The sequence below is a fragment of the Oncorhynchus mykiss genome, chromosome 2 (genome assembly GCF_057628025.1).
Source record: "Oncorhynchus mykiss isolate SJ-2025 chromosome 2, ASM5762802v1, whole genome shotgun sequence".
NCBI lineage: Eukaryota > Metazoa > Chordata > Actinopteri > Salmoniformes > Salmonidae > Oncorhynchus > Oncorhynchus mykiss.
Window position 1 is genome coordinate 23,735,131 of NC_143023.1, and position 22,416 is coordinate 23,757,546.

General features: G+C 42.6%; 1 protein-coding gene and 1 pseudogene across 7 annotated transcripts in view; one reads left to right on the forward strand and one right to left on the reverse strand.

The window, feature by feature from the left end:
• LOC110538978 (protein lin-28 homolog A-like) overlaps positions 1-2,621 on the reverse strand; it is a 17,199-nt gene extending 14,578 nt beyond the window's left edge. The window contains exons 1-3 of one of the 6 annotated variants that reach the window (XM_090193659.1): positions 2,446-2,621; positions 950-986; positions 333-485 (exon numbers count right to left, since the gene is read on the reverse strand). In XM_090193659.1, the coding sequence (XP_090049785.1) occupies positions 333-348 (16 nt within the window). In that variant the 5' untranslated portion in view covers positions 349-485; positions 950-986; positions 2,446-2,621. Of the gene's footprint in view, positions 1-332; positions 486-949; positions 987-1,258; positions 1,746-2,445 lie in introns of those variants that run through there. The other 5 variants (XM_090193664.1, XM_090193663.1, XM_090193667.1 and 2 more) reach the window with 5 other exon arrangements.
• On the forward strand, positions 1,271-22,067 carry LOC110534541 (E3 ubiquitin-protein ligase HACE1-like; annotated as a pseudogene). Its single transcript, XR_016486849.1, has 20 exons — positions 1,271-1,477; positions 5,484-5,626; positions 6,211-6,300; positions 6,577-6,665; positions 6,874-6,949; positions 7,174-7,303; positions 7,639-7,721; positions 13,715-13,911; positions 14,300-14,463; positions 15,281-15,361; positions 16,250-16,340; positions 16,448-16,545; positions 16,811-16,898; positions 16,949-17,092; positions 17,307-17,449; positions 17,871-18,003; positions 20,174-20,258; positions 20,500-20,570; positions 20,703-20,816; positions 21,195-22,067. The product of XR_016486849.1 is annotated as an E3 ubiquitin-protein ligase HACE1-like (transcript).
• The last annotated feature ends 349 nt before the right edge of the window (positions 22,068-22,416 follow it).

Below are 22,416 nucleotides of genomic sequence, written 5' to 3' on the forward strand. Positions count from 1 at the left end.
CAGATGAATCCCAGTTTCAAATGTACCGGGGAGATGGCAGACAGTGTATGGCGCTGTGTGGGCGAGCGGTTTGCTGATATCAGCGTTGTGAACAGAGCGATGGGGTTATGGTATGGGCAAGCTGCGGACAATAAACACTATTGCATTTTATCGACGGCAATTTGAATGCACAGAAATAGCGGGACGAGATCCTGAGGCCCATTGACGTGCCATTAATCCGCCGCCATTACCTCATGTTTCAGTATGATATTGCATGGCCCCATGTCACAAGGATATGTACACAATTCCTGGAAGCTGAAAATCTCCAGTTCTTCCAAGGCCTGCATACTCACCAGACATGTTAGCCATTGAGCATGTTTGGAATGCTCTGGATCGACATGTACGACAGTGTGTTCCAGCTCCCACTAAAATCCATCAACTTCGTACTGTCATTGAAGAGGAGTGGGACAACATTCAACAGGCCACAATCAACAGCCTGATCAACTCTACAAAAGATGTGTCGCACACACACACACACAAATATTATTGCACAGCTAACCTTGTGGGGACATACAATTCAGACCCATTCAAAATCCTATTTTCTCTAACCCCTAACCCTAACCTTAACCCTAACCCAAAAACCTAACCTTAACCCTAGCTCCTAACCCTAAAACTAACCCTAGCTCCTAACCCTAATTATAACCCTAACACTAACTCTAACCTTAACCCTAAACCCCCTAGAAATAGCATTTGACCTTGTGGGGACCAACAAAATGTCCCCACGTACACACACACACACACACACACACACACACACACACACACTACTCTCAAACACACTCACACAAAGCAGCTTTTATTGGACTGGATTGAGTTACACTCCCCATATAAAAATGTATCGCATGCATAATGATTTTAACAGTTTCCTATTTCAGAATAATCTGAGGCATGGTGACCATGATGCACTTACTTGAGGTTGTCCCCTGCGAGGTCATACCCCTGGATATCTGTGAAGAAGAGCAGGGATGTTTATTAAATAGGCCCAGAATGCATCGAATGTCTTGCGTCTAGACTACACATGCATTGACATCATTGAAGAGGGTGTATTTTCATAACCAGTTGTTGAATGCCCAAGATAATTGAAAGTAAATGTATGAAATGTGTAAATATACAGATTCCACCGTTTCCCATTCATATCAACTATAGCATATAATAAATTACTCCACCAAGGGTAAACTTTGGAAATTAACCATGCATTATTTAAAAATATATATTGTACAATTCAATAGGGATGGACGCCATCTCGTCCCCGGAGTCTGAAACCCTCAATCAAGCTATGGAGGTAGCGGTCTGGCAAAGGTTAACATCTCAGCGTAGCGACTGGAGACTGAAGAGTTTCGCCACAGAGTTTCTAAACCCAGAGGTGCAACATCGCGAGACTACCGGGAGCGCTTGCGAAACAGATCAAACAGACCAGGCCAATGAGTCAATGAACGAAGTAAAAAATTATTCCTTAGTTGTTCATTTTCCTGAAATCTAAAGATACAACCTAGATTCGAGCCAACGTTTTTAAGTAAACGAATATGTTATTACTCCAACCTCGTGAAACTGACAGGTTTTTCATAAAAAACAACCTATATCGAAAAAGTGCCGTAGCACTTGCACATGCGCAGTTTGGCGCGAGACGAACGTTAGACGTCTTTCTACGCATGCGCTTAGCAAGCAGACGTCGCCATGACATCGCCTACAAGTGTGATCGGGGATTTCTATTTTTTTTTTTTTTTTTTATTTTACCTTTATTTAACCAGGCAAGTCAGTTAAGAACAAATTCTTATTTTCAATGACGGCCTGGGAACAGTGGGTTAACTGCCTGTTCAGGGGCAGAACGACAGATTTGTACCTTGTCAGCTCGGGGGTTTGAACTCGCAACCTTCCGGTTACTAGTCCAACGCTCTAACCACTAGGCTACGCTGCCGCCCCATAATGGAGAAGCAATTTTAGCCTATCTTCATACTGTGCTGCCTTTGGTTTCGCAGCTGTTTTTCCTATTGCCTCTCCATCTTCAGAATATAGCCTTTTAGAAAGTATAGCCTAATTTTGGTTTCGCAGCTGTTTTTCCAATTGCCTCTCCAGCTCCATTTTCGGAATATAGCCTTTTAGAAAGTATAGCCTAATGAATGTCAATAGAATTTAGGCAAGAATGTCCACATGGTAACAAACTGTTTGGTGCTAACCAATGGCATTTTTTAAAAAGCCTATAAGAACCCGGAAGAATTTGAAACAAATCTAATATTTTTAATTATAGTAACATAATCTCGGCTTTGGCTCATTTGACCCCCCCTCTCCAGTCTCTGCGTTGCCTGGTCCAAAATCAAAGCATACTTGCCTAACGTTTATGGTTAATTAATTGCAGAACATTAGGCTATAGGAAGAAGTGGGGAACACATATGCAACAATTTAGCTTACCGATTGTTCACCATTGCCGAGAATATAGCAACTGATGGATAGGCTATACTTCCTGAGGAAAGATGGAGAGGGTAGTTTGTATCGATATTGGTAAACTGTTTGCAGCTACCAGCTGCGCTGTCCAGCCAAAGCGCCTCTGCGCAGCCTCACGTTCTGCTACTTTCGTGGCTGATTGGATGCCTGTACAAATAGCGCCAAATTGGAACAGTGAGTGTTGCCCCTAGGAACTCAGTTCAATTATGTTGATATAGGTAACAGCGTAGCACCATCTAGTGTTAATTTAATTACTTTGAAAGAAAGCCTAGTACAGTAGTGTAGTGTGTAGCCTATTGGAAATAGGCAGCAATATATTTTATATTATTTTCTCCCCCCCAAAAAGCCTTTGTCATAATTAGATACTTCAATATTGTTCAACTGTGTGTTGACTGTAATTGTTTCTTTCGATGTGTAGTTTCTATTTTAGACCTTCACAGCAATAGTTAGGCCTGGGTATCTATTTAATTTCCGAATGTGGAATTTACATGAAAGGTTTTGCTCTCTTGTGTCATCTGGTGGTTGCTGGGGATTGGCTCTCTAGGATGCAGCCGTAATAAATGTAGTGAAATATATCATGTGAATAGTAAACCATACAATAACTACAATACAATTCACAATCGAACAGTCTACATGTTTTAAAATAGATAGTCCTGTTGTAGAAGAGATTCGATTAAGATCAAAGTTGTTTGATTATCCTATAGTGTTTGGGTAGCTATCAAGCAACGTGCATCGATGAAGAAGAATCTAAAAGTAGATTTAAAAAAATAATTAAACACGCACGTTATTTTTATGAAACTTAAATTCCCAATTAGTGATAGCCTACAAGACTAAGAGTTTTAGGACAAAGTCTAAGTATTTCGATTGGAACGGACCTTTTTGATCCTCCTCACAGATATATTGTTCATACAGAAGCTTCACATCTCAATTTAAAGCATACAAAACTTAATTTCATTCATCTGAATCACAAAATCGGACAATAAAAAACGACAACAATGTATTCAAATGTTTGCCTAATATGATGTAGAGCATCTAAGAATGTTACACGTTTGAACAGCCCTTTTTATAAAACAAATGTAAAAAAAAAAAAAAGTAAATGCACAAATTAACTGCAAATATTTCTTGAAGACTAAATTCATGAAATTCTGCATGAAAAAAAGGTACATTTCCATGTGAAGATGTTGTAAGTGCCAAAGGTGTAAAAGAGAGAAAGAACAAGAACAAGTTCTGGTGCCTTTTTGGTTGTCAACAATTATATTAACAAAATATTAATATTTCAGAATTTCTAGAAGGAATTTAATTCAACTCCTGGACATAAAATGGACATGTAGGCCTTTCTAAATACAACACATGTTCTCTCTTTCAGATACAGGGCTCATTTTGATCAGCCTGAAATAAATGTACAATTTCTATCCTTTCCTGTATTAATTAATTCCTTAATTGTTTACTTGGTCCTATAATTTTTAGGATTTTGTTATTGTTTTATTTTATAATAAAATATTTCCAGTGATGGGAATTGAACAACAGGTTGTTATCAATACACAAATGAATTAATGGCTGACTATTGCTAATTGATAATATCTGACATTTTAGCTCAAAATGTATTACTCTAATTAAAATTAATAGTAACAGAGTCAATTTTATGTCCAATCCAAATGTTGATTTTCATAATTTATTGTAACTTTTAGTATAATCTACTTGGTTAATCTTTGGATTTATTATACTACTCATAATGTCTTTCTCTTGGTGCATTTTTTTAAAACTCACAAAGGTAAATATAAAATGTAATGATGATGAATAAATATTTCAATTAATCAATGTTTTTTTTCTCAAGTTTCCCACACTTCACTTGTCATATAATTTACATTGAGACATTTCTGGCCTCAGTCCTTATGCTTACACATTGAAAAAGCATGCAAATCAGAATTTCCAATGCAAACAAAGTGTGGTGGTATGAAATGCATGATATTCTTTGTGTTTTCGCTGATGAGGTGGTTGGGCTACACATGACTGGCACCATAGCTTGGAAGCCCTTTATTAAGAGTCACTGGAGGCTGAAGCATGGTCGCCATTTTGTTCAGGCATGCCTCAACTTTAGGTTCTGTTTCTAGCTCCCCACACAGTGAAGGCTGCTGAGGGGAAGACGGCTCATAATAATGTCTGGAACTGAGCTAATGGAATGGCATCTAACACATGGAAACCATGTGTTTGACGTATTTGATACCATTCCACTCAACCACTCCAGCCATTACCACGAGCCCGTCCTCCCCAATTAAGGTGCCACCAACCTCCCGTGACACACACATTATTCATGTCTTCAAGTTTTCAATTCTAGTCTAAAAATATTTTTTTAATGCAAAAAGACACATTAAAAGTCACCAGAATCATATGGGGTAGAAAGGTGTGAAGGCTAGAGAGGTTGACTACATGTTGGTCGTTTGAAACGTATGTTTTTTCTGAAGACATATCAAACCTGAAAGTTTTATCCAAGTCAAAACAATTTAAGAGAACATGACCATAAGTAGCGTGACGCAGAGGTGTCATTGCATCCATTCAATACCAATTAATGAAATGAAAAAAATGAACAATTAAAAACATTACAAGAATAATATCTTATACACATGAATTATTTGCCTTTTTTGTCAAATTAGATTTTTTACACATTAGTCAGTTCTCTTTTTCTGAAACACAATACACATTCTGACAAAAAAAAACATTTTAACAGCATAGGTCACTAAACAATAAAGAGATATACACATTTGACGATGAATCAATCAATGAACCGTCATACAATACTATGAACTACACATATTGAACACCGAAAACTACAGTACCCAGACCGCATTGCCATCGGACGTAATGAAAACAGGAAGAATGAGACTTGACACATGCAATGTTCACGAATGAAGAGGGTAGCGATAGAAAAAGGGGCAGCCTAATGTACGTTTCTCGGCGGCTCGATGGATTACATCGAAGCCAGAAGCACCATTTTAGCGGCAAAATAATCTTGCTCGAGGCTTTGTACCCTCGGTTTTGTTCCCGGTTGTTGGTACACCTATGATGGAACGGGTGATGGAGCAACTAAACGTACAGCTGAACAGGCTGACCCGCTTTCTGCGTCGCGCCAGGACCGTCGATCTCCCGGAAGGTATAGCCTATCGACCAAAGGACGCAAATAATCGACAGAGCATAATAGGAGGCGTTAGCTATATCTATAGCACACTGTATATTAATGCTAATACATATAGTCATTAAATGTTGGAATTACAGTATCATTTTACAGTTTGTCAACAAGGCGGAAGCCAGCAACCCTTGAGGGCACTAGACATTTCCCTGTCTACAGGCTGTATGCTGGATAGGGTATTATGCTAACCATGTAATAGTAATAATATGATATGAATCTAGTGAGACCAACTGATACATACTTTGTCACTGATAGTGGTTGTACATCAGTAGTTATGATGGCCCTAAGTATGAGTCAGTAGCTTCTACATAGAGCGCTCTAAGAGTACTGATTTTAGCAGAGGAAGATCTTTGTTCTTTAATTCCACAATTATCAATGACACACCCTCTCCCTGTTGCTCCCCTCACAGACAATGAAACCGCAGTCTACACACTAATGCCAATGGTTATGGCTGACCAGCGTGTGTGTGTGTGTGTGTGTGGGTGAGGAAGTTGTCGACATTGGTTCCCTGTAGATAATTATCTGACATGTCTGTCTTGTACTTGAAGGTCGGTTTCTGAATTACTCCTCAACTCCAAGTTTGATGTGAACTACACTTTTGGACGAGTCAAGAGAAGTCTACTTCACATTGCTACCAAGTAAGGAATGTTTAATTTTTTATCACTGATTGTTCTAATTGTTCCATGGTTTTGTTAGAAACCAACCAGACAGCATAATCTCTCCAGCATATATTTTTATCACAGTGGTGTCTCTGATGAAACTCGGTATCTGGTGTGATGGGTCTCTGTGTGTCTTGGTGGGTCTCTGTGGGTGTGTGTCTTTCTGTGTGGTTGTGTGTCTTTCTGTGTCTGTGTGTACGCTACATCTATTTGTGTATTGCAGTTCTTGTGAACTTGTTGGTTATTGTGTTGTAGCTGTGGATCAGTGGAGTGCCTGGTCCTACTGCTAAAGAGAGGAGCGAACCCTAACTACCAGGACATCTGCACCTGTCTGCCAGAAACCGGTAGGATACTGGACATAGACATTACTGCATGTTCACTATAGTACTCTGCTGCCCCTTTGGTAGGGAGGCAGAATACACCTTTACATTGCAATCACAGATCCCTGCCAGCCCAGTGAACATGGTTTAGTGATGTTGATGACAGTGATAATGTTTACCGTATTATATCTGATACTTAATGAATCCCCCTCCTCATCTTTCCTCCCTATAGACAGAAAAAGTGTATGGGAAGACTACTAGAATACAATGCAGACGTGAACATTTGCAACAATGAGGGACTGACAGCTGTGAGTATCACTGTGAAGTCATGTGTATAGACAGACCAGTACTGCTGTTAAATTCTGTCATATCTCAGGGATGTAGTTCTATTAAAAATGGTGAACGCAGGTCAAGACTGCGTACAGTAAATGCCATTAACGCAATAAAAAGGTGTGTATACAGTTTACTTATGTTTATGCTTTACTACATCCCTCTTCCTCATCCTCTTCCTCCCCTCCTTCTCCTCCTCTAGATCCACTGGTTGACTGAACGGGCGGACTGAGCTGCTTCATGACCTGGTGCAGCATGTGACTAACGTGGATGTAGAGAATGCCATGGGACAGACCACCCTTCATGTAGCCTGCCAGAATGGACACAAGACTGTGAGTAGATAACACGCATATATCAACCAAGACCTGTATGGAAGTACCAACATTTCCATAAAATGTTCAGTGTTCATCAGAGACACAAGGCTGTGAGTGTACAGAACAGGTGTCACTTTTGATATCTCAGAAGTCGTAAAAGGATTGTGTTAATTTGGAACCTTTGCCAGTGTTATTATATAATCAAGTTTCAAAGTTTATTAATCATAACTTCATGATAAGTTCCATGGTGAATAACATGATGAATACCAGACAGTAGTGTTGATGATGGGTTTGTTTCTCTTCTCACTCTCCCTCTTCCTCATTTGCATGTGTGTGGTCGATGACATCATCAGACGGTGCAGTGCCTGCTGGACAGTGGAGCGGACATCACCAGACCAAACTGCTCTGGGGCCACACCCCTCTACTTCGCCTGCAGGTCACTACGTACACAAGTACAGGAATGCTGATGCAATACTTCCTCTCATCCTTCTTCCTATTGTCCACTTAGAATTGTAGATGGAGTATGAACTATTCTTTGTAACACATTGGTTTGTCAATTGAAATGCAAAGGTGTTGTTTTGATTCAGTGTGGCTGTAAACATATATTTCACAGCATTGTACAAGGCTATTAATGGGAGGAGGAGGTATTGGAAGAGGAGGAAGCTGGGGGATGGAATATGAAGAGACCAAAGAACAGTGATCACAGCCAGACAGCTGTCCAGAGTTATGTCCCAAACTTCAGTAGCACACTCCTATCCCTGTCAGTCCTCTGATGGTCTCTATGCAGCCTGTCTCATTCAGATGATAAGAATAGGCATGAGGAAACTCATCCCTCAGCTTCAGAGAGATGGAGAATGATGAGGTTCCTATTAATTCAGGACATGACAGTGACACCCCAGCCTTCCTTTGAGTGCTATGTATTAAGCTCCACACTCAAACACACGCACGCACATGCAGGGGCACACACACATGCAGAGACACACAAACACACATGCAGAGAGACACACATACACAGAGGATGAGCAGGGTTGGAGACTGCAGTGATCGTATAATCCTCTGATCTTTTGTTTTGATTATGTTTCACTTGTACATTAGTCAGTTCCCATTAAGGAGGCTCAATCTGAAAAGCACTGTGATTAGAACAATTAATCTGTAATGAACTGTGGATAAATGAAATGTTGTTTTACTGTCAACTGACTGCATGTAAATCAGTTGAAATTTGGTGCCTGGCTCACCAGCTAATGTACCTGTCTAGTGAATGAAATAATACACTGGACATCTTGATTTGGTACAAGCCCTTCTCAGATCTCCAACCCTGACTTCAGTCGTCTATTGACCACCACCTCTTAACGTTAACCCTTGTCTTCTGAAATGTCATTATGTATTGTTATATAGAGTTTAAACCTTGTTGTATTTTTTTTTAGAACTCTGTGTGTGTAAGCCTTAGTCATAGTGGCTAGAGTGTTACAGTTAAGTTTACCATTTGTAGGTACGATGATACAGTTGAAGTCGGAAGTTTACATACACCTTAGCCAAATACATTTAACTCAGTTTTTCACAATTCCTGACATTTAATACTAGTAAAAATTCTATGTCTTAGGTCAGTTAGGATCACCACTTTATTTTAAGAATGTGAAATGTCAGAATAACAGTAGAGAGTGATTTATTTCAGCTTTTTATTTCTTTCATCACATTCCCAGTGGATCAGAAGTTTACATACACTCAATGAGTATTTGGTAGCATTGCCTTTAAATTGTTTAACTTGGGTCAAACGTTTCATGTAGCCTTCCACAAGCTTCCCACAATAAGTTGGGTGAATTTTGGCCCATTCCTCCTGACAGAGCTGGTGTAATTGAGTCAGGTTTGTAGGCCTCCTTGCTCACACACGCTTCTTCAGTTCTGCCCACAAATTTTCTATATGATTGAGATCAGGGCTTTATGATGGCCACTCCAATACCTTGACTTTGTTGTCCTTAAGCCATTTTGCCACAACTTTGGAAGTATGCTTGGGGTCATTGTCCATTTGGAAGACCCATTTGCGACCAAGCTTTAACTTCCTGACTGATGTCTTGAGATGTTGCTTCAATATATCCACATAATGTTCCTTTCTCATGAGGCCATCTATTTTGTGAAGGGCATCAGTTCCTCCTGCAGCAAAGCACCCCCACAACATGATGCTGCCACCCCCGTGCTTCACGGTTGGGATGGTGTTCTTCGGCTTGCAAGTCTCCCCCTTTTCCTCCAAACATAACGATGGTCATTATGGCCAAAGAATTCTATTATTGTTTCATCAGACCAGAGGACATTTCTCCAAAAAGTACGATCTTTGTCCCCATGTGCAGTTGCATACAGATACTTTTGTACCTATTTCCTCCAGAATCTTCACAAAGTCCTTTGCTGTTGTTCTGGGATTGATTTGCACTTTTTGCACCAAAGTACATTCATCTCTAGGAGACAGAACGCGTTACCTTCCTGAGCGGTATGATGGCTGCGTGAAGGTAGGCCTTGAAATACATCCACAGGTACACCCCCAATTGACTCAAATGATGTAAAGTAGCTTATCAGAAGCCTCTAAAGCCATGACATAATTTTCTGGAATTTTCCAAGCTGTTTAAAGGCACAGTCAACTTAGTGTATGTAAACTTCTGACCCACTAGAATTGTGATACAGTGAATTATAAGTGAAATAATCTGTCTGTAAACAATTGTTGGAAAAATTACTTGTGTCATGCACAAAGTAGATGTCCTTACCAACTTGCCAAAACTATAGTTTGTTAACAAGAAATGTGTGGAGTGGTTGAAAAACGAGTTTTAATGACTCCAACCATGTAAACTTCTGACTTCAACTGTGTATTTATATTTTTATATATATATATATATATATATATATATATATATATATATATATATATACACTGCTCAAAAAAATAAAGGGAACACTTAAACAACACAATGTAACTCCAAGTAAATCACACTTCTGTGAAATCAAACTGTCCACTTAGGAAGCAACACTGATTGACAATAAATTTCACATGCTGTTGTGCAAATGGAATAGACAACAGGTGGAAATTATAGGCAATTAGCAAGACACCCCCAATAAAGGAGTGGTTCTGCAGGTGGGGACCACAGACCACTTCTCAGTTCCTATGCTTCCTGGCTGATGTTTTGGTCACTTTTGAATGCTGGCGGTGCTTTCACTCTAGTGGTAGCATGAGACGGAGTTTACAACCCACACAAGTGGCTCAGGTAGTGCAGCTCATCCAGGATGGCACATCAATGCGAGCTGTAGCAAGAAGGTTTGCTGTGTCTGTCAGCGTAATGTCCAGAGCATGGAGGCGCTACCAGGAGACAGGCCAGTACATCAGGAGACGTGGAGGAGGCCGTAGGAGGGCAACAACCCAGCAGCAGGACCGCCCTGCAAAATGACCTCCAACAGGCCACAAATGTGCATGTGTCTGCTCAAACGGTCAGAAACAGACTCCATGAGGGTGGTATGAGGGCCTGGCGTCCACAGGTGGGGGTTGTGCTTACAGCCCAACACCGTGCAGGACGTTTGGCATTTGCCAGAGAACACCAAGATTGGCAAATTCGCCACTGGCGCCCTGTGCTCTTCACAGATGAAAGCAGGTTCACACTGAGCACGTGACAGACGTGACAGAGTCTGGAGACGCAGTGGAGAACGTTCTGCTGCCTGCAACATCCTCCAGCATGACCGGTTTGGCGGTGGGTCAGTCATGGAGTGGGGTGGCATTTCTTTGGGGGGCCGCACAGCCATGCGGCCATGTGCTCGCCAGAGGTAGCCTGACTGCCATTAGGTACCGAGATGAGATCCTCAGACCCCTTGTGAGACCATATGCATGCTGGTGCGGTTGGCCCTGGGTTCCTCCTAATGCAAGACAATGCTAGACCTCATGTGACTGGAGTGTGTCAGCAGTTCCTGCAAGAGGAAGGCATTGATGCTATGGACTGGCCCGCCCGTTCCCCAGACCTGAATCCAATTGAGCACATCTGGGACATCATGTCTCGCTCCATCCACCAACGCCACATTGCACCACAGACTGTCCAGGAGTTGGCGGATGCTTTAGCCCAGGTCTGGGAGGAGATCCCTCAGGAGACCATCCACCACCTCATCAGGAGCATGCCCAGGCGTTGTAGGGAGGTCATACAGGCACGTGGAGGCCACACACACCACTGAGCCTCATTTTGACTTGTTTTAAGGACATTACATCAAAGTTGGATCAGCCTGTAGTGTGGTTTTCCACTTTAATTTTGAGTGTGACTCCAAATCCAGACCTCCATGGGTTGATACATTTGATTTCCATTGATAATTTTTTTGTGATTTTGTTGTAAGCACATTCAACTATGTAAAGAAAAAAGTATTTAATAAGAATATTTCATTCATTCAGATGAATTATTAGTTATTTTAGTGTTCCCTTTATTTTTTTGAGCAGTGTATCAATATATATATATATATATATATATACAGTGGGGCAAAAAAGTATTTAGTCAGCCACCAATTGTGCAGTTCTCCCACTTAAAAAGATGAGAGAAGCCTGTGATTTTCATCATAGGTACACTTCAACTATGACAGACAAAATGACAAAAATAAATCCAGAAATTCACATTGTAGGATTTTTAATGAATTTATTTGCAAATTTTGGTGGAAAAAATGTATTTGGTCAATAACAAAAGTTAATCTCAATACTTTGTTATATACCCTTTGTTGGCAATGACAGAGGTCAAACGTTTTCTGTAAGTCTTCACAAGGTTTTCACACACTGTCAATGGTATTTTGGCCCATTCCTCCATGCAGATCTCCTCTAGAGCAGTGATGTTTTGGAGCTGTTGTTGGGCAACACAGACTTTCAACTCCCTCCAAAGATTTTCTATGGGGTTGAGATCTGGAGACTGGCTAGGCCACTCCAGGACCTTGAAATGCTTCTTACGAAGCCACTCCTTCGTTGCCCGGGCGGTGTGTTTGGGATCATTGTCATGCTGAAAGACCCAGCCACGTTTCATCTTCAATGTCCTTGCTGATGGAAGGAGGTTTTCACTCAAAATCTCACGATACATGGCCCCATTCATTCTTTCCTTTACACGGATCAGTCGTCCTGGTCCCTTTGCAGAAAAACAGCCCCAAAGCATGATGTTTCCACCTCCATGCTTCACAGTAGGTATGGTGTTCTTTGGATGCAACTCAGCATTCTTTGTCCTCCAAACACGACGAGTTGAGTTTTTACCAAAAAGTTATATTTTGGTTTCATCTGACCATATGACATTCTCCCAATCTTCTTCTGGATCATCCAAATGCTCTCTAGCGAACTTCAGACGGGCCTGGACATGTACTGGCTTAAGCAGGGGGACATGTCTGGCACTGCAGGATTTGGCGGAGTCCCTGGCGGAGTAGAGTGTTACTGATGGTAGGCTTTGTTACTTTGGTCCCAGCTCTCTGCAGGTCATTCACTAGGTCCCCCCGTGTGGTTCTGGGATTTTTGCTCACCGTTCTTGTGATCATTTTGACCCCACGGGGTGAGATCTTGCGTGGAGCCCCAGATCGAGGGAGATTATCAGTGGTCTTGTATGTCTTCCATTTCCTAATAATTGCTCCCACAGTTGATTTCTTCAAACCAAGCTGCTTACCTATTGCAGATTCAGTCTCCCCAGCCTGGTGCAGATCTACAATTTTGTTTCTGGTGTCCTTTGAAAGCTCTTTGGTCTTGGCCATAGTGGAGTTTGGAGTGTGACTGTTTGAGGTTGTGGACAGGTGTCTTTTATACTGATAACAAGTTCAAACAGGTGCCATTAATACAGGTAACGAGTGGAGGACAGAGGAGCCTCTTAAAGAAGAAGTTACAGGTCTGTGAGAGCCAGAAATCTTGCTTGTTTTTAGGTGACCAAATACTTATTTCCCACCATAATTTGCAAATAAATTCATAAAAAATCCTACAATGTGATTTTCTGGATTTTTTCCCCCCATTTTGTCTGTCATAGTTGAAGTGTACCTATGATGAAAATTACAGGCGCCTCTCATCTTTTTAAGTGGGAGAACTTGCACAATTGGTGGCTGACTAAATACTTTTTTGCCCCACTGTATATATGAGAGCTCAGGCAGATTCTAGAGCGTGTCTCCCAGCAGTGTGACAGTCACTACCAGATAATCCTGACCAGTCTAGAAGAGGTGGCCATTACTAATGGACACAAACTCCTCAGGTAATAAACCCTCTGCTAGACTAGGCTCCTAGCCACACCTGAGGCAAATGCATATGAAAGTGCACTTTTTTTTAGTTTCTAACTAATTTCTCTGAAGGAAGTGTATTCAGGCATTACAACGCAATACGTGTGTAACAGCAACACCACTACCTTAAAGCTAGTAATTTAGGGGTAAATGTTTCTTCTCTTCCGTACTCACCGTCAGTCTCCTCTCCAGTAGCTACGACGCTCAGATGAAGAGTCTGCTGAGAATCATCCGGATCTTCTGCCATGTCTTCGGCCTGGGCCCTTCCTCTCCCAACAATGGGAATGACATGGGATACAATGGGATCAAGACGCAGCGCCGCCAGGTCTTTAAGGTCAGTATGGGGTTAGTACTGAACCTGAAATCAGATACACACAGAGATGTAGTACATGGTGTGAATCAGAAGAGGGCATTGAGAGATTGTTCACCATCTATTGATCCCCTGATCCATGACTTGTCCTGGTGCATGACTTTGAGTGTGTGTGTATGTGTGTGTGTTTTTGTTTGTCAGCATCTACCCCTCTTTCTTTTTCTTCCTCTTTCTCTTTCTCTCCCCAATTTCTCTCTCTCTCTCTTTTAACATCTGTTTGTCTCTCTCACTCGCTCTATCCCTCTTTCTTTTCCCTCTCTCTCTCCTCTCTCCCCTTCACTTGCTCCCTCTCCTTCACTCACTCAGTCTCTTTCCTTGCCTCCCCCTTTTCTCTCTCTCTCTGATTTCCTCCAGCCCGTTGGAGTTGCTGTGGCACTCTCTAGATGAGTGGTTGGTGTTGATCTCCACAGAGCTGGAGAAGAGAAGGGGAAGGGCCCTTCCAACTCCTCATCCTCGGAGCGAGATCGCCTCTCTTCTCCTCAAACAACTTGACGATGTCGCCTCCGTCTCCCTCTTGCCGTCTGCACCGTCGCTGCCACCCTCCATGCCCCTACCCCCCTTTCTGGACCCAAAGGTTGATATGGAAACACTGATTTTACAGATCTATATTGGCCTCTAAATGACAGTCAGTGTTCCTCTCATAATCTCCTAGTTTCACAGAGATACTTTGTAACTTCCTCCTTCAGATCCCCTCTGTGTGAGTAGGCCTGGGAAATAATATAGCTTTAATGTCTCCTCTCCACACACACACACACCTTTCCTGGCCAACCTGGCTAGATAATTACATTTTAATTAGATCATTAAACTCCGCCTAATTGAACGCTGAATAGGATCCACTGTTATTGGCCCTATGCTGCTGTAGTAGAAGAAGATGGCTGTGTTTGTCTTTGTGTTTCTCCTTCCCAGGCCTGCTCTTCATTAGCTGATAGCTGGCTGTTCCCCTGTCAGGGAAACACTGTTTCAATAATGCAGGTTATTGTGTTTTGGAGAGGGATCAGATCCACTCATTAGAATAGACAGATGCTGCACGACTTATCTCTGTGTTGTGTTCTTCTGAAACACAGCTCCTGGTTATGTAGTGAGTGTGTTCATCTTATTATCTTGCTTCCTTCTCTTTTTGTCTCCCTCCTCCCTCTTTATCTTGCTCCCTCTGTGTTTCCTTGTCTTTCCTCATCCAGAATGACGTCTCCTCGCTTCATAGAGTTTGTCTGCAAGCATGACGAGGTTCTCAAATGTTTCATAACCAGGTGAGTCCTTTGACAGGATCTTACCCAGACACTTCTTGTCAATCTCTCTAACTTAACCTGGCGTTTTTCTCTCTCCATTTCTCTCGCTCTCTCCATTTCTCTCTCTCCTCTCTCTTTCTCCATCCCTATCGCTCTCACTCTCAGGAATCCAAAGATCATCTTTTCCACTTCCTGTTGGAATGTCCGGAGCTAATGTCCCGCTTCATGCACATAATCAAAGGCCAGGTGAGACCTGTGATTGGCTGGTCTATCAGTCAACTTCCTGGTTGTGTATCTGCTGTAGCTAGGACATACAAGGGCCAAGACAACGTTCCCATGGCCTCTTATTTGCATGCTATGACAGCAGCTTTCTCTCCCCCTCCCTTTCTCTTTCTATATATTCCCCTCTCTCTCCCTCTCTTTATGTCCCCCTGTAGTTCTCCCTCAGGGGACTATGTTGCGAGTGACTTTGAAACACCCGTGTCTTCCAGGCAGGATCATTTAACAACGTTATTGCCATGGCGATAACACTTTTCGTAAGTTCCTTTTATACAGCTTGATACATTTTAAGTGCCTGTTCTAAGTTGTGTGTGGTGTTCCACTCTCACTCCTCACTATTCATATTTGAGCGGCGGACGGCGTGCCAAGCCTCGTTACCTCTGGATTATATCCCACCTGGGAACAAGAGCCCCTCGTTTTAATTACAGATTTTAACCTGAAGAAGACTATTCCGTCTCCACATCTCCCTCTCAGTATGCACAGGAGCCCCAGGGGAAAATCTCTCTCTCTCTCATTTCTATCTCTCTCTTGCGCTCTCTCTCCCCAGCTCATCTCTCATAGAGAACAAAGACATTCAAACATTATGCAAATATAAATGCCATTCTTCCCCCTCTGCATTCTTTAGACACTGTATTTCAACACTTGAGGCTTTGGAACCATTGGTTTAGATACCGTCGTAGATTTGAAAGTGTAGAGAGAGATAATGAGTTTTGGGAAGTGCTGTGGCTGGTATTTAGTTAGGATAATTATAAGACATAATAAGGCCTTTGAAGTCTTGTAATACATTATATCTGCATCATAATGCACAATACCTGCAGGCTGTAAGTGAAGTGTAATTGTTTGTTCCCCTCGCAGCCCTTCAAGGAGCGCTGTGAGTGGTTCTATGAGCACCTATTGGCAGGACAGCCAGACTCAGACATGGTCCATCAACCTGTCAACGAGAACGGCATCCTGCTAATCCAGACTGACCATCCTACATCCCCAAATGTCTTACACTCCACCCAGCAATGTATCAGTTCGTGTCTCTTTCTCAATGTTTCTCTTTTCTCTCAGAGTCCATATTCAGCAGTAGCCGTGCGATGTTCTCCAAATCGACCAATGAGGAGTTCAAACAGGGCATCGCCGTACGATTCCATGGAGAGGAAGGAATGGTGGGTATTATCAGTGTCTATCTGACCTAGGTTCAAATAGTATTTATTTTCTTTTAAAATACTTTAGTTTAGAAACTCTTGATTGAACTTGCCTAGCGCAATGGAATAGTTCCCAAAATGGAAAGGGAATAGGATACCATCTCAAATTACCCGTGCTTAGTCCTAGCAACACTTTATTAGTGCACTATACAGGAAACAGGGTCCCATTTCAGCCCATGCTCATTTATCAGTAGACCTTTAGTTGACCTGTGACCTTTGTGTCCAGGGCCAGGGTGTGGTGAGGGAGTGGTTTGACGTCCTGTCCAATGAGATCATCAATGCAGACTATGGCCTCTTCACCCAGTCAGCGGACGGTGAGACACCTTTCGATTGGCTGATGAGATGATGTGTGTGTGTGTCACAGGCACCACGTTCCAGCCCAACAGTAACTCGTCAGTGAACCCTGATCATCTGAACTACTTCCGGTTTGCGGGTCAGATCCTGGGGTTGGCTCTTTACCACCGTCAGCTGGTCAACATCTACTTCACCCGCTCCTTCTACATACCCGGTAACACACACACACCTCACACCCACGTTCTACAGTGGGTTGTTAACATGATGTAATGTGCGGACATGTGTGTGTGAACTACCAGGGTGTATCCTCTGCTTGAGCAGGTTGTTACATTTGTAACTGGGTTATAATACAGTTGTTAGTGTTTTTACGGGGATATTACAGTAACGCTACAGAGTTGTAACAGTATGGGTGCTGTCTGTGTGTCCAGGCATCCCAGTGAACTACCAGGATGTGTTGTCCATCGATCCAGAGTATGCCAAGAATCTGCAGTGGACAGACGTGTTTGGCGCCATGGAGGAGGTGCCACTCAAACCTGGCAGGACTAGCTTCATAGTCACCCAGGACAACAAGGTGAGCCAGCCGATCACAGAAGGAGGATCTGAAACTCTTAATTCCTAACATTTGTTTTGTTGCTCTCAACATCAACTAGGTGAGAATAGCAGATGATTGACAGGTCAAACAGAAGGAAGTTGTGATGTAGACTGCGCTCCCTGTATTCTCTAACACTTATGACCTTATATGATTAATATGTAATGTGTATATGATGTGCGTGCTTGCCTGTGTTTGAGAAAGTTCATTTGGAATTTGAGTGTGTAGTACCACATGTGGCCTGCAGGTGGTAATATTCTGTAAGGAAGAAGCCTGTGAAACGAGACGCGTTAGATGGCTGCCCAAAGATCAATCATACTCTACATAGTGAATGTTCCCTATATAAACCTCTCTCTCTCTCTCTCTCTCCTCTCTGCTCTCTGCTCTCTTCTCTCTCTCTCAGGCAGAGTATGTCCAGTTGCTGACAGAGTTGAGGATGACTCGAGCCATCCAACCCCAGATAAATACTTTCCTGCACGGGTTCCACACCTTCATTCCCCCCTCCCTCATCCAGCTCTTTGATGAATATGAATTGGTTAGTGTCCTTTTCTTCTCTTCTCCTTTTGCCTGTGTTCAACTCCCTTCTCCTTTACCTCTCCTCTCTCTCTTTTCCTCTCCCCCTGTCCACTGTCCTCAACTCTCTTCCCCTCACCTCTTTCTCTGCTCTCACCCCCTCTTACCCATGATCTTTTATTCTCCTTCTCTGCTCTCTGCTCTCGCTTGCTTGCCTAGCGGGATCTGATGTCTGATGCAGGGATTGATTGGCCTTGTCTGGCTCAGGGGTGTCAATGGGATGTTGGGGTTACCTTGAGGCCTCTCGCCATCGCCCGGCTCAGATCAGATTTGTTTCTGTGTGTGTCGGCAAAATCCATGTCCTCACTAGTCCCTGGATCGATAGGGTACCATGGCGATTATCTGGCCCACCGTGTGTTATTGGACATGTGTGTGCAGTCACACGGTCACAGCTCTCCTGCTGACAACACTCAGACTCAGTGGGGAGGAGAGTTTAGCTCTGCTTACCACTGGACCACCTGTGTTCAGTTGCGTTAGAAAAACACCCTTGTGTCTTTGTCAACATGATTTTGAACAGAAGAAGCATGAAGTTACGTCTGTTGTATATGTCTGTTGTATATGATACAGTTGAAGTCGGAAGTTTACAGACACCTTAGTCAAATACATTTCAACTCAGTTTTTCACAATTCCTGACATTTAATCCCTAGTAAAAATTCCCTGTCTTAGGTCAGTTAGGATCATCACTTTATTTTAATAATGTGAAATGTCAGAATAATAGTGTAGAGTGATTTATTTCAAGTTTTATTTATTTCATCACATTCCCAGTGGGTCAGAAGTTTACATACACTCAATTAGTATATGGTAGCATCGCCTTTAAATTGTTTAACTTGGGTCAAGCATTTTGTGTAGCCTTCCACAAGCTTCCCACAATAAGTTGGGTGAATTTTGGCCCATTCCTCCTCTGACAGAGCTGGTGTAACACAGTCAGGTTTGTAGGCCTCCTTGCTCGCACATGCTTTAACTTCCTGACTGATGTCTTGAAATGTTGATTCAATATTTCCACATAATCTTCCTTCCTCATGATCCCATTTATTTTGTGAAGTGCACCAGTCCCTCCTGCAGCAAAGCACCCCCACAACATGATGCTGCCACCCCCGTGCTTCACGGTTGAGATGGTGTTCTTCGGCTTGCAAGCCTCCCCCTTTTTCCGCCAAACAGAACGATGGTCATTATGGCCAAACAGTTCCATTTTTTGTTTCATCAGACCAGAGGACATTTCTCCAAAAAGTACAATCTTTGCCCCCATGTGCAGTTGCAGTCTTTTTTATGGCGGTTTTGGAGCAGTGGCTTCTTCCTTGCTGAGCGGCTTTTCAGGTCATGTCGACATAGGACTCGTTTTGCTGTGGATATAGATACTTTTGTACCTGTTTCCTCCAGCATCTTCACAAGGTCCTTTGCTGTTGTTCTGGGATTGATTTGCACATTTCACATGTTAATCTCTTGGAGACAAAACGCGTCTCCTTCCTGAGCGGTATGACGGCTGCGTGGTCCCATGGTGTTAATACTTGCGTACTATTGTTTGTACAGATGAACGTGGTTCCTTCAGGCATTTGGAAATTGCTCCCAAGGATGAACCAGACTTGTGGAGATGTACATTTCTTTTTCTGAGGTCTTGGCTGATTTTTTTTTTTTTTTTCCCATGATGTCAAGAAAAAGAGCACTGAGTTTGAAGATAGGCCTTGAAATACATCCACAGGTACACCTCCAATTGACTCAAATAGTGTAATTTGAGAAGTTTGATGCCATTCTGATGTCATCAGAGGCTTCTAAAGCCATGACATCATTTTCTGGAATTTTCCAAGCTGTTTAAAGGCACAGTCAACTTAGTGTATGTAAACTTCTGACCCACTGCAATTGTGATACCGTGAATTTTAAGTGAAATAATCTATCTGTAAACAATTCTTGGAAAAATTACTTGTGGCATACACAAAGTAGATGTCCTTACCAACTTGCCAAAACTAAGAAATTTGTGGAGTGGTTGAAAAACAAGTTTTAATGACTCAAACCTAAGTGTATGTAAACTTCCGACTTCAACTGTATATGTGTCCTGACTACTACTCCATTTAACCTCTGGTCTTGTCTTGTCTTGTCTTGTCTTGTCTTGTCCTGTCTTGTCCTGTCCTGTCTCTTGCTTGCTGCTGCTTTCTGGGATGCCAGAGATCGATGGACTGGCACAGAATACACCAGTGGCTATGACCTGGGGGAACCTGTCATCCAGGTGAGTTAGCTCTCACCGGGCAGGACTCTTTTTAATGTAACTCCACCTCATCAGAGAGCAGGACACTTTTTACTGGAACACCTCCAAATCAGAGAGATGTAACACCGGCTTGGCTGATCCTACAGAGATCTTAACACATCCTCCCAGGCTGGCTTAGTGGTTTAAAGCTGATTCTCTTGTCAGATTCTCTTATCTCACAGTGGTTTTCATTTGGTGTAATGTGGATTCTCTTGTCTTGTAGTGGTTCTGGAAGGTGGTAGAAAGCCTTACCCAAGAGGAGAGGGTCCTACTGTTGCAGTTTGTCACTGGCAGGTGAATTTCTAATTAGTCAGTGCGTGTGTGTCAGGTGAGTTTTTCACATAAGGCCATTGTAAGATCTGATCAATGATCCGTCACTTACTCTCACTCCTGTCCTGTCTAATTCCTTTCTCATGTCCCTGTTAGTTCCAGGGTACCTCATGGTGGCTTTGCCTTTCTGATGGGAGGTAGTGGCTTACAGAAGTTCACTATTGCCTCTGTAACATACACATCAAACCTACTGCCTACCTCCAGCACCTGGTGAGGACCGCACTCACGTATATGCTCACACACATGCGCTCACTCGCTGTCACCCACTAGAGAGAGCAGCATGCTGACAGAAAAAGCACTAGAGGGCAGTATGGTTCCTCTCTCCTTTTGCTTCTGGAGGTGTGTGTGTGTGTGTGGCTTTAGGGCACTGGTATAGGAGAGGGGGAGAGGGAAAAACAAGGAGGGGTTTCTGCATGTTGGATAGAAAGGACAGGTACTGTAGTTCTCATCGCTGTAGGTCTATACTTTGGCAGGTAGAAATCACCACTGTACTGTATACTACAGCAGCTGGATATGAGACATAATGACAGGCCATCAATCTGCAGTGAACCACAAGAAACTACATTGACCATGATGCTCCTCCCACAGCATCAACATGATGAAACTCCCAGAATACCCCAGTCAGGAGGTCCTGCGGGACAGGCTGCTGGTTGCACTGCATTGTGGGAGTTACGGGTACACCATGGCGTGACGCTGGCTGCAGCTACATCTCAGCGGGACTCCTCTGGTCCATGCACACAAGTGTGTGTGTGTGCATTGGCATGGACACACATCAGTGCAGGGAATCCATCTAACACTTCCTAATCCAGACATGTTTCACCTACCTATGTGGCATATTTCACCTAACTATGTGGCATATTTCACCTAACTATGTGGCATATTTCACCTAACTATGTGGCATATTTCACCTATGTGGCATATTTCACCTATGTGGCATATTTCACCTTTCTATGTGGCATATTTCACCTTTCTATGTGGCATATTTCACCTTTCTACGTGGCAGTTTGTTTTAGCTGGGTATGTTCTACTCTACAGCCAGAGCAAGGTATGATTTTTAGGCCTCCTGGGTGGCGCAGTGGTTAACCTCTCTGATCTCCCAAACCCGGATCCGGTATCGTGACTACAGCCTGAAGCTCATTACCATAACGCAACGTTAACTATTCATGAAAATCGCAAATGAAATGAAATAAATATGCCATCTCTCAAGCTTAGCCTTTTGTAAACAACACTGTCATCTCAGATTTTCAAAATATGCTTCTCAACCATAGGAAAACAATCATTTGTGTAAAAGTACCTAGCTAGCGTAGCATTTAGCGTTAGCATTAGCGTTAGCATCCAGCACGCAACATTTCAACAAAAACATAAAAGCCTTCAAATAAAATAATTTACCTTTGAAGAACTTCTGATGTTTTCAATGAGGATACTCTCAGTTAGATAGCAGATGCTCAGTTTTTCCAAAAAGATTATTTGTGTATTAGAAATAGCTCTGTTTTATACATCACATTTGGCTACCAAAAAACCCCGAAAATTCAGTCCTCAAAACGCGAACTTTTTTCCAAATTAACTCCATAATATCGACTGAAAACATGGCAGACGTTGTTTAGAATCAATCCTCAAGGTGTTTTTCACATATCTCTTCAATGATATATCGTTCATGGAAGCATGGTTTCTCCCCTCTATCAAATGGAAAAATACTTGCACCTGGCTTTGCGCACCAGTTTTGACGCAGGACACCAGGCGGACACTTGGAAAATGTAGTCTCTTATGGTCAATCTTCCAATGATATGCCTACAAATACGTCACAATGCTG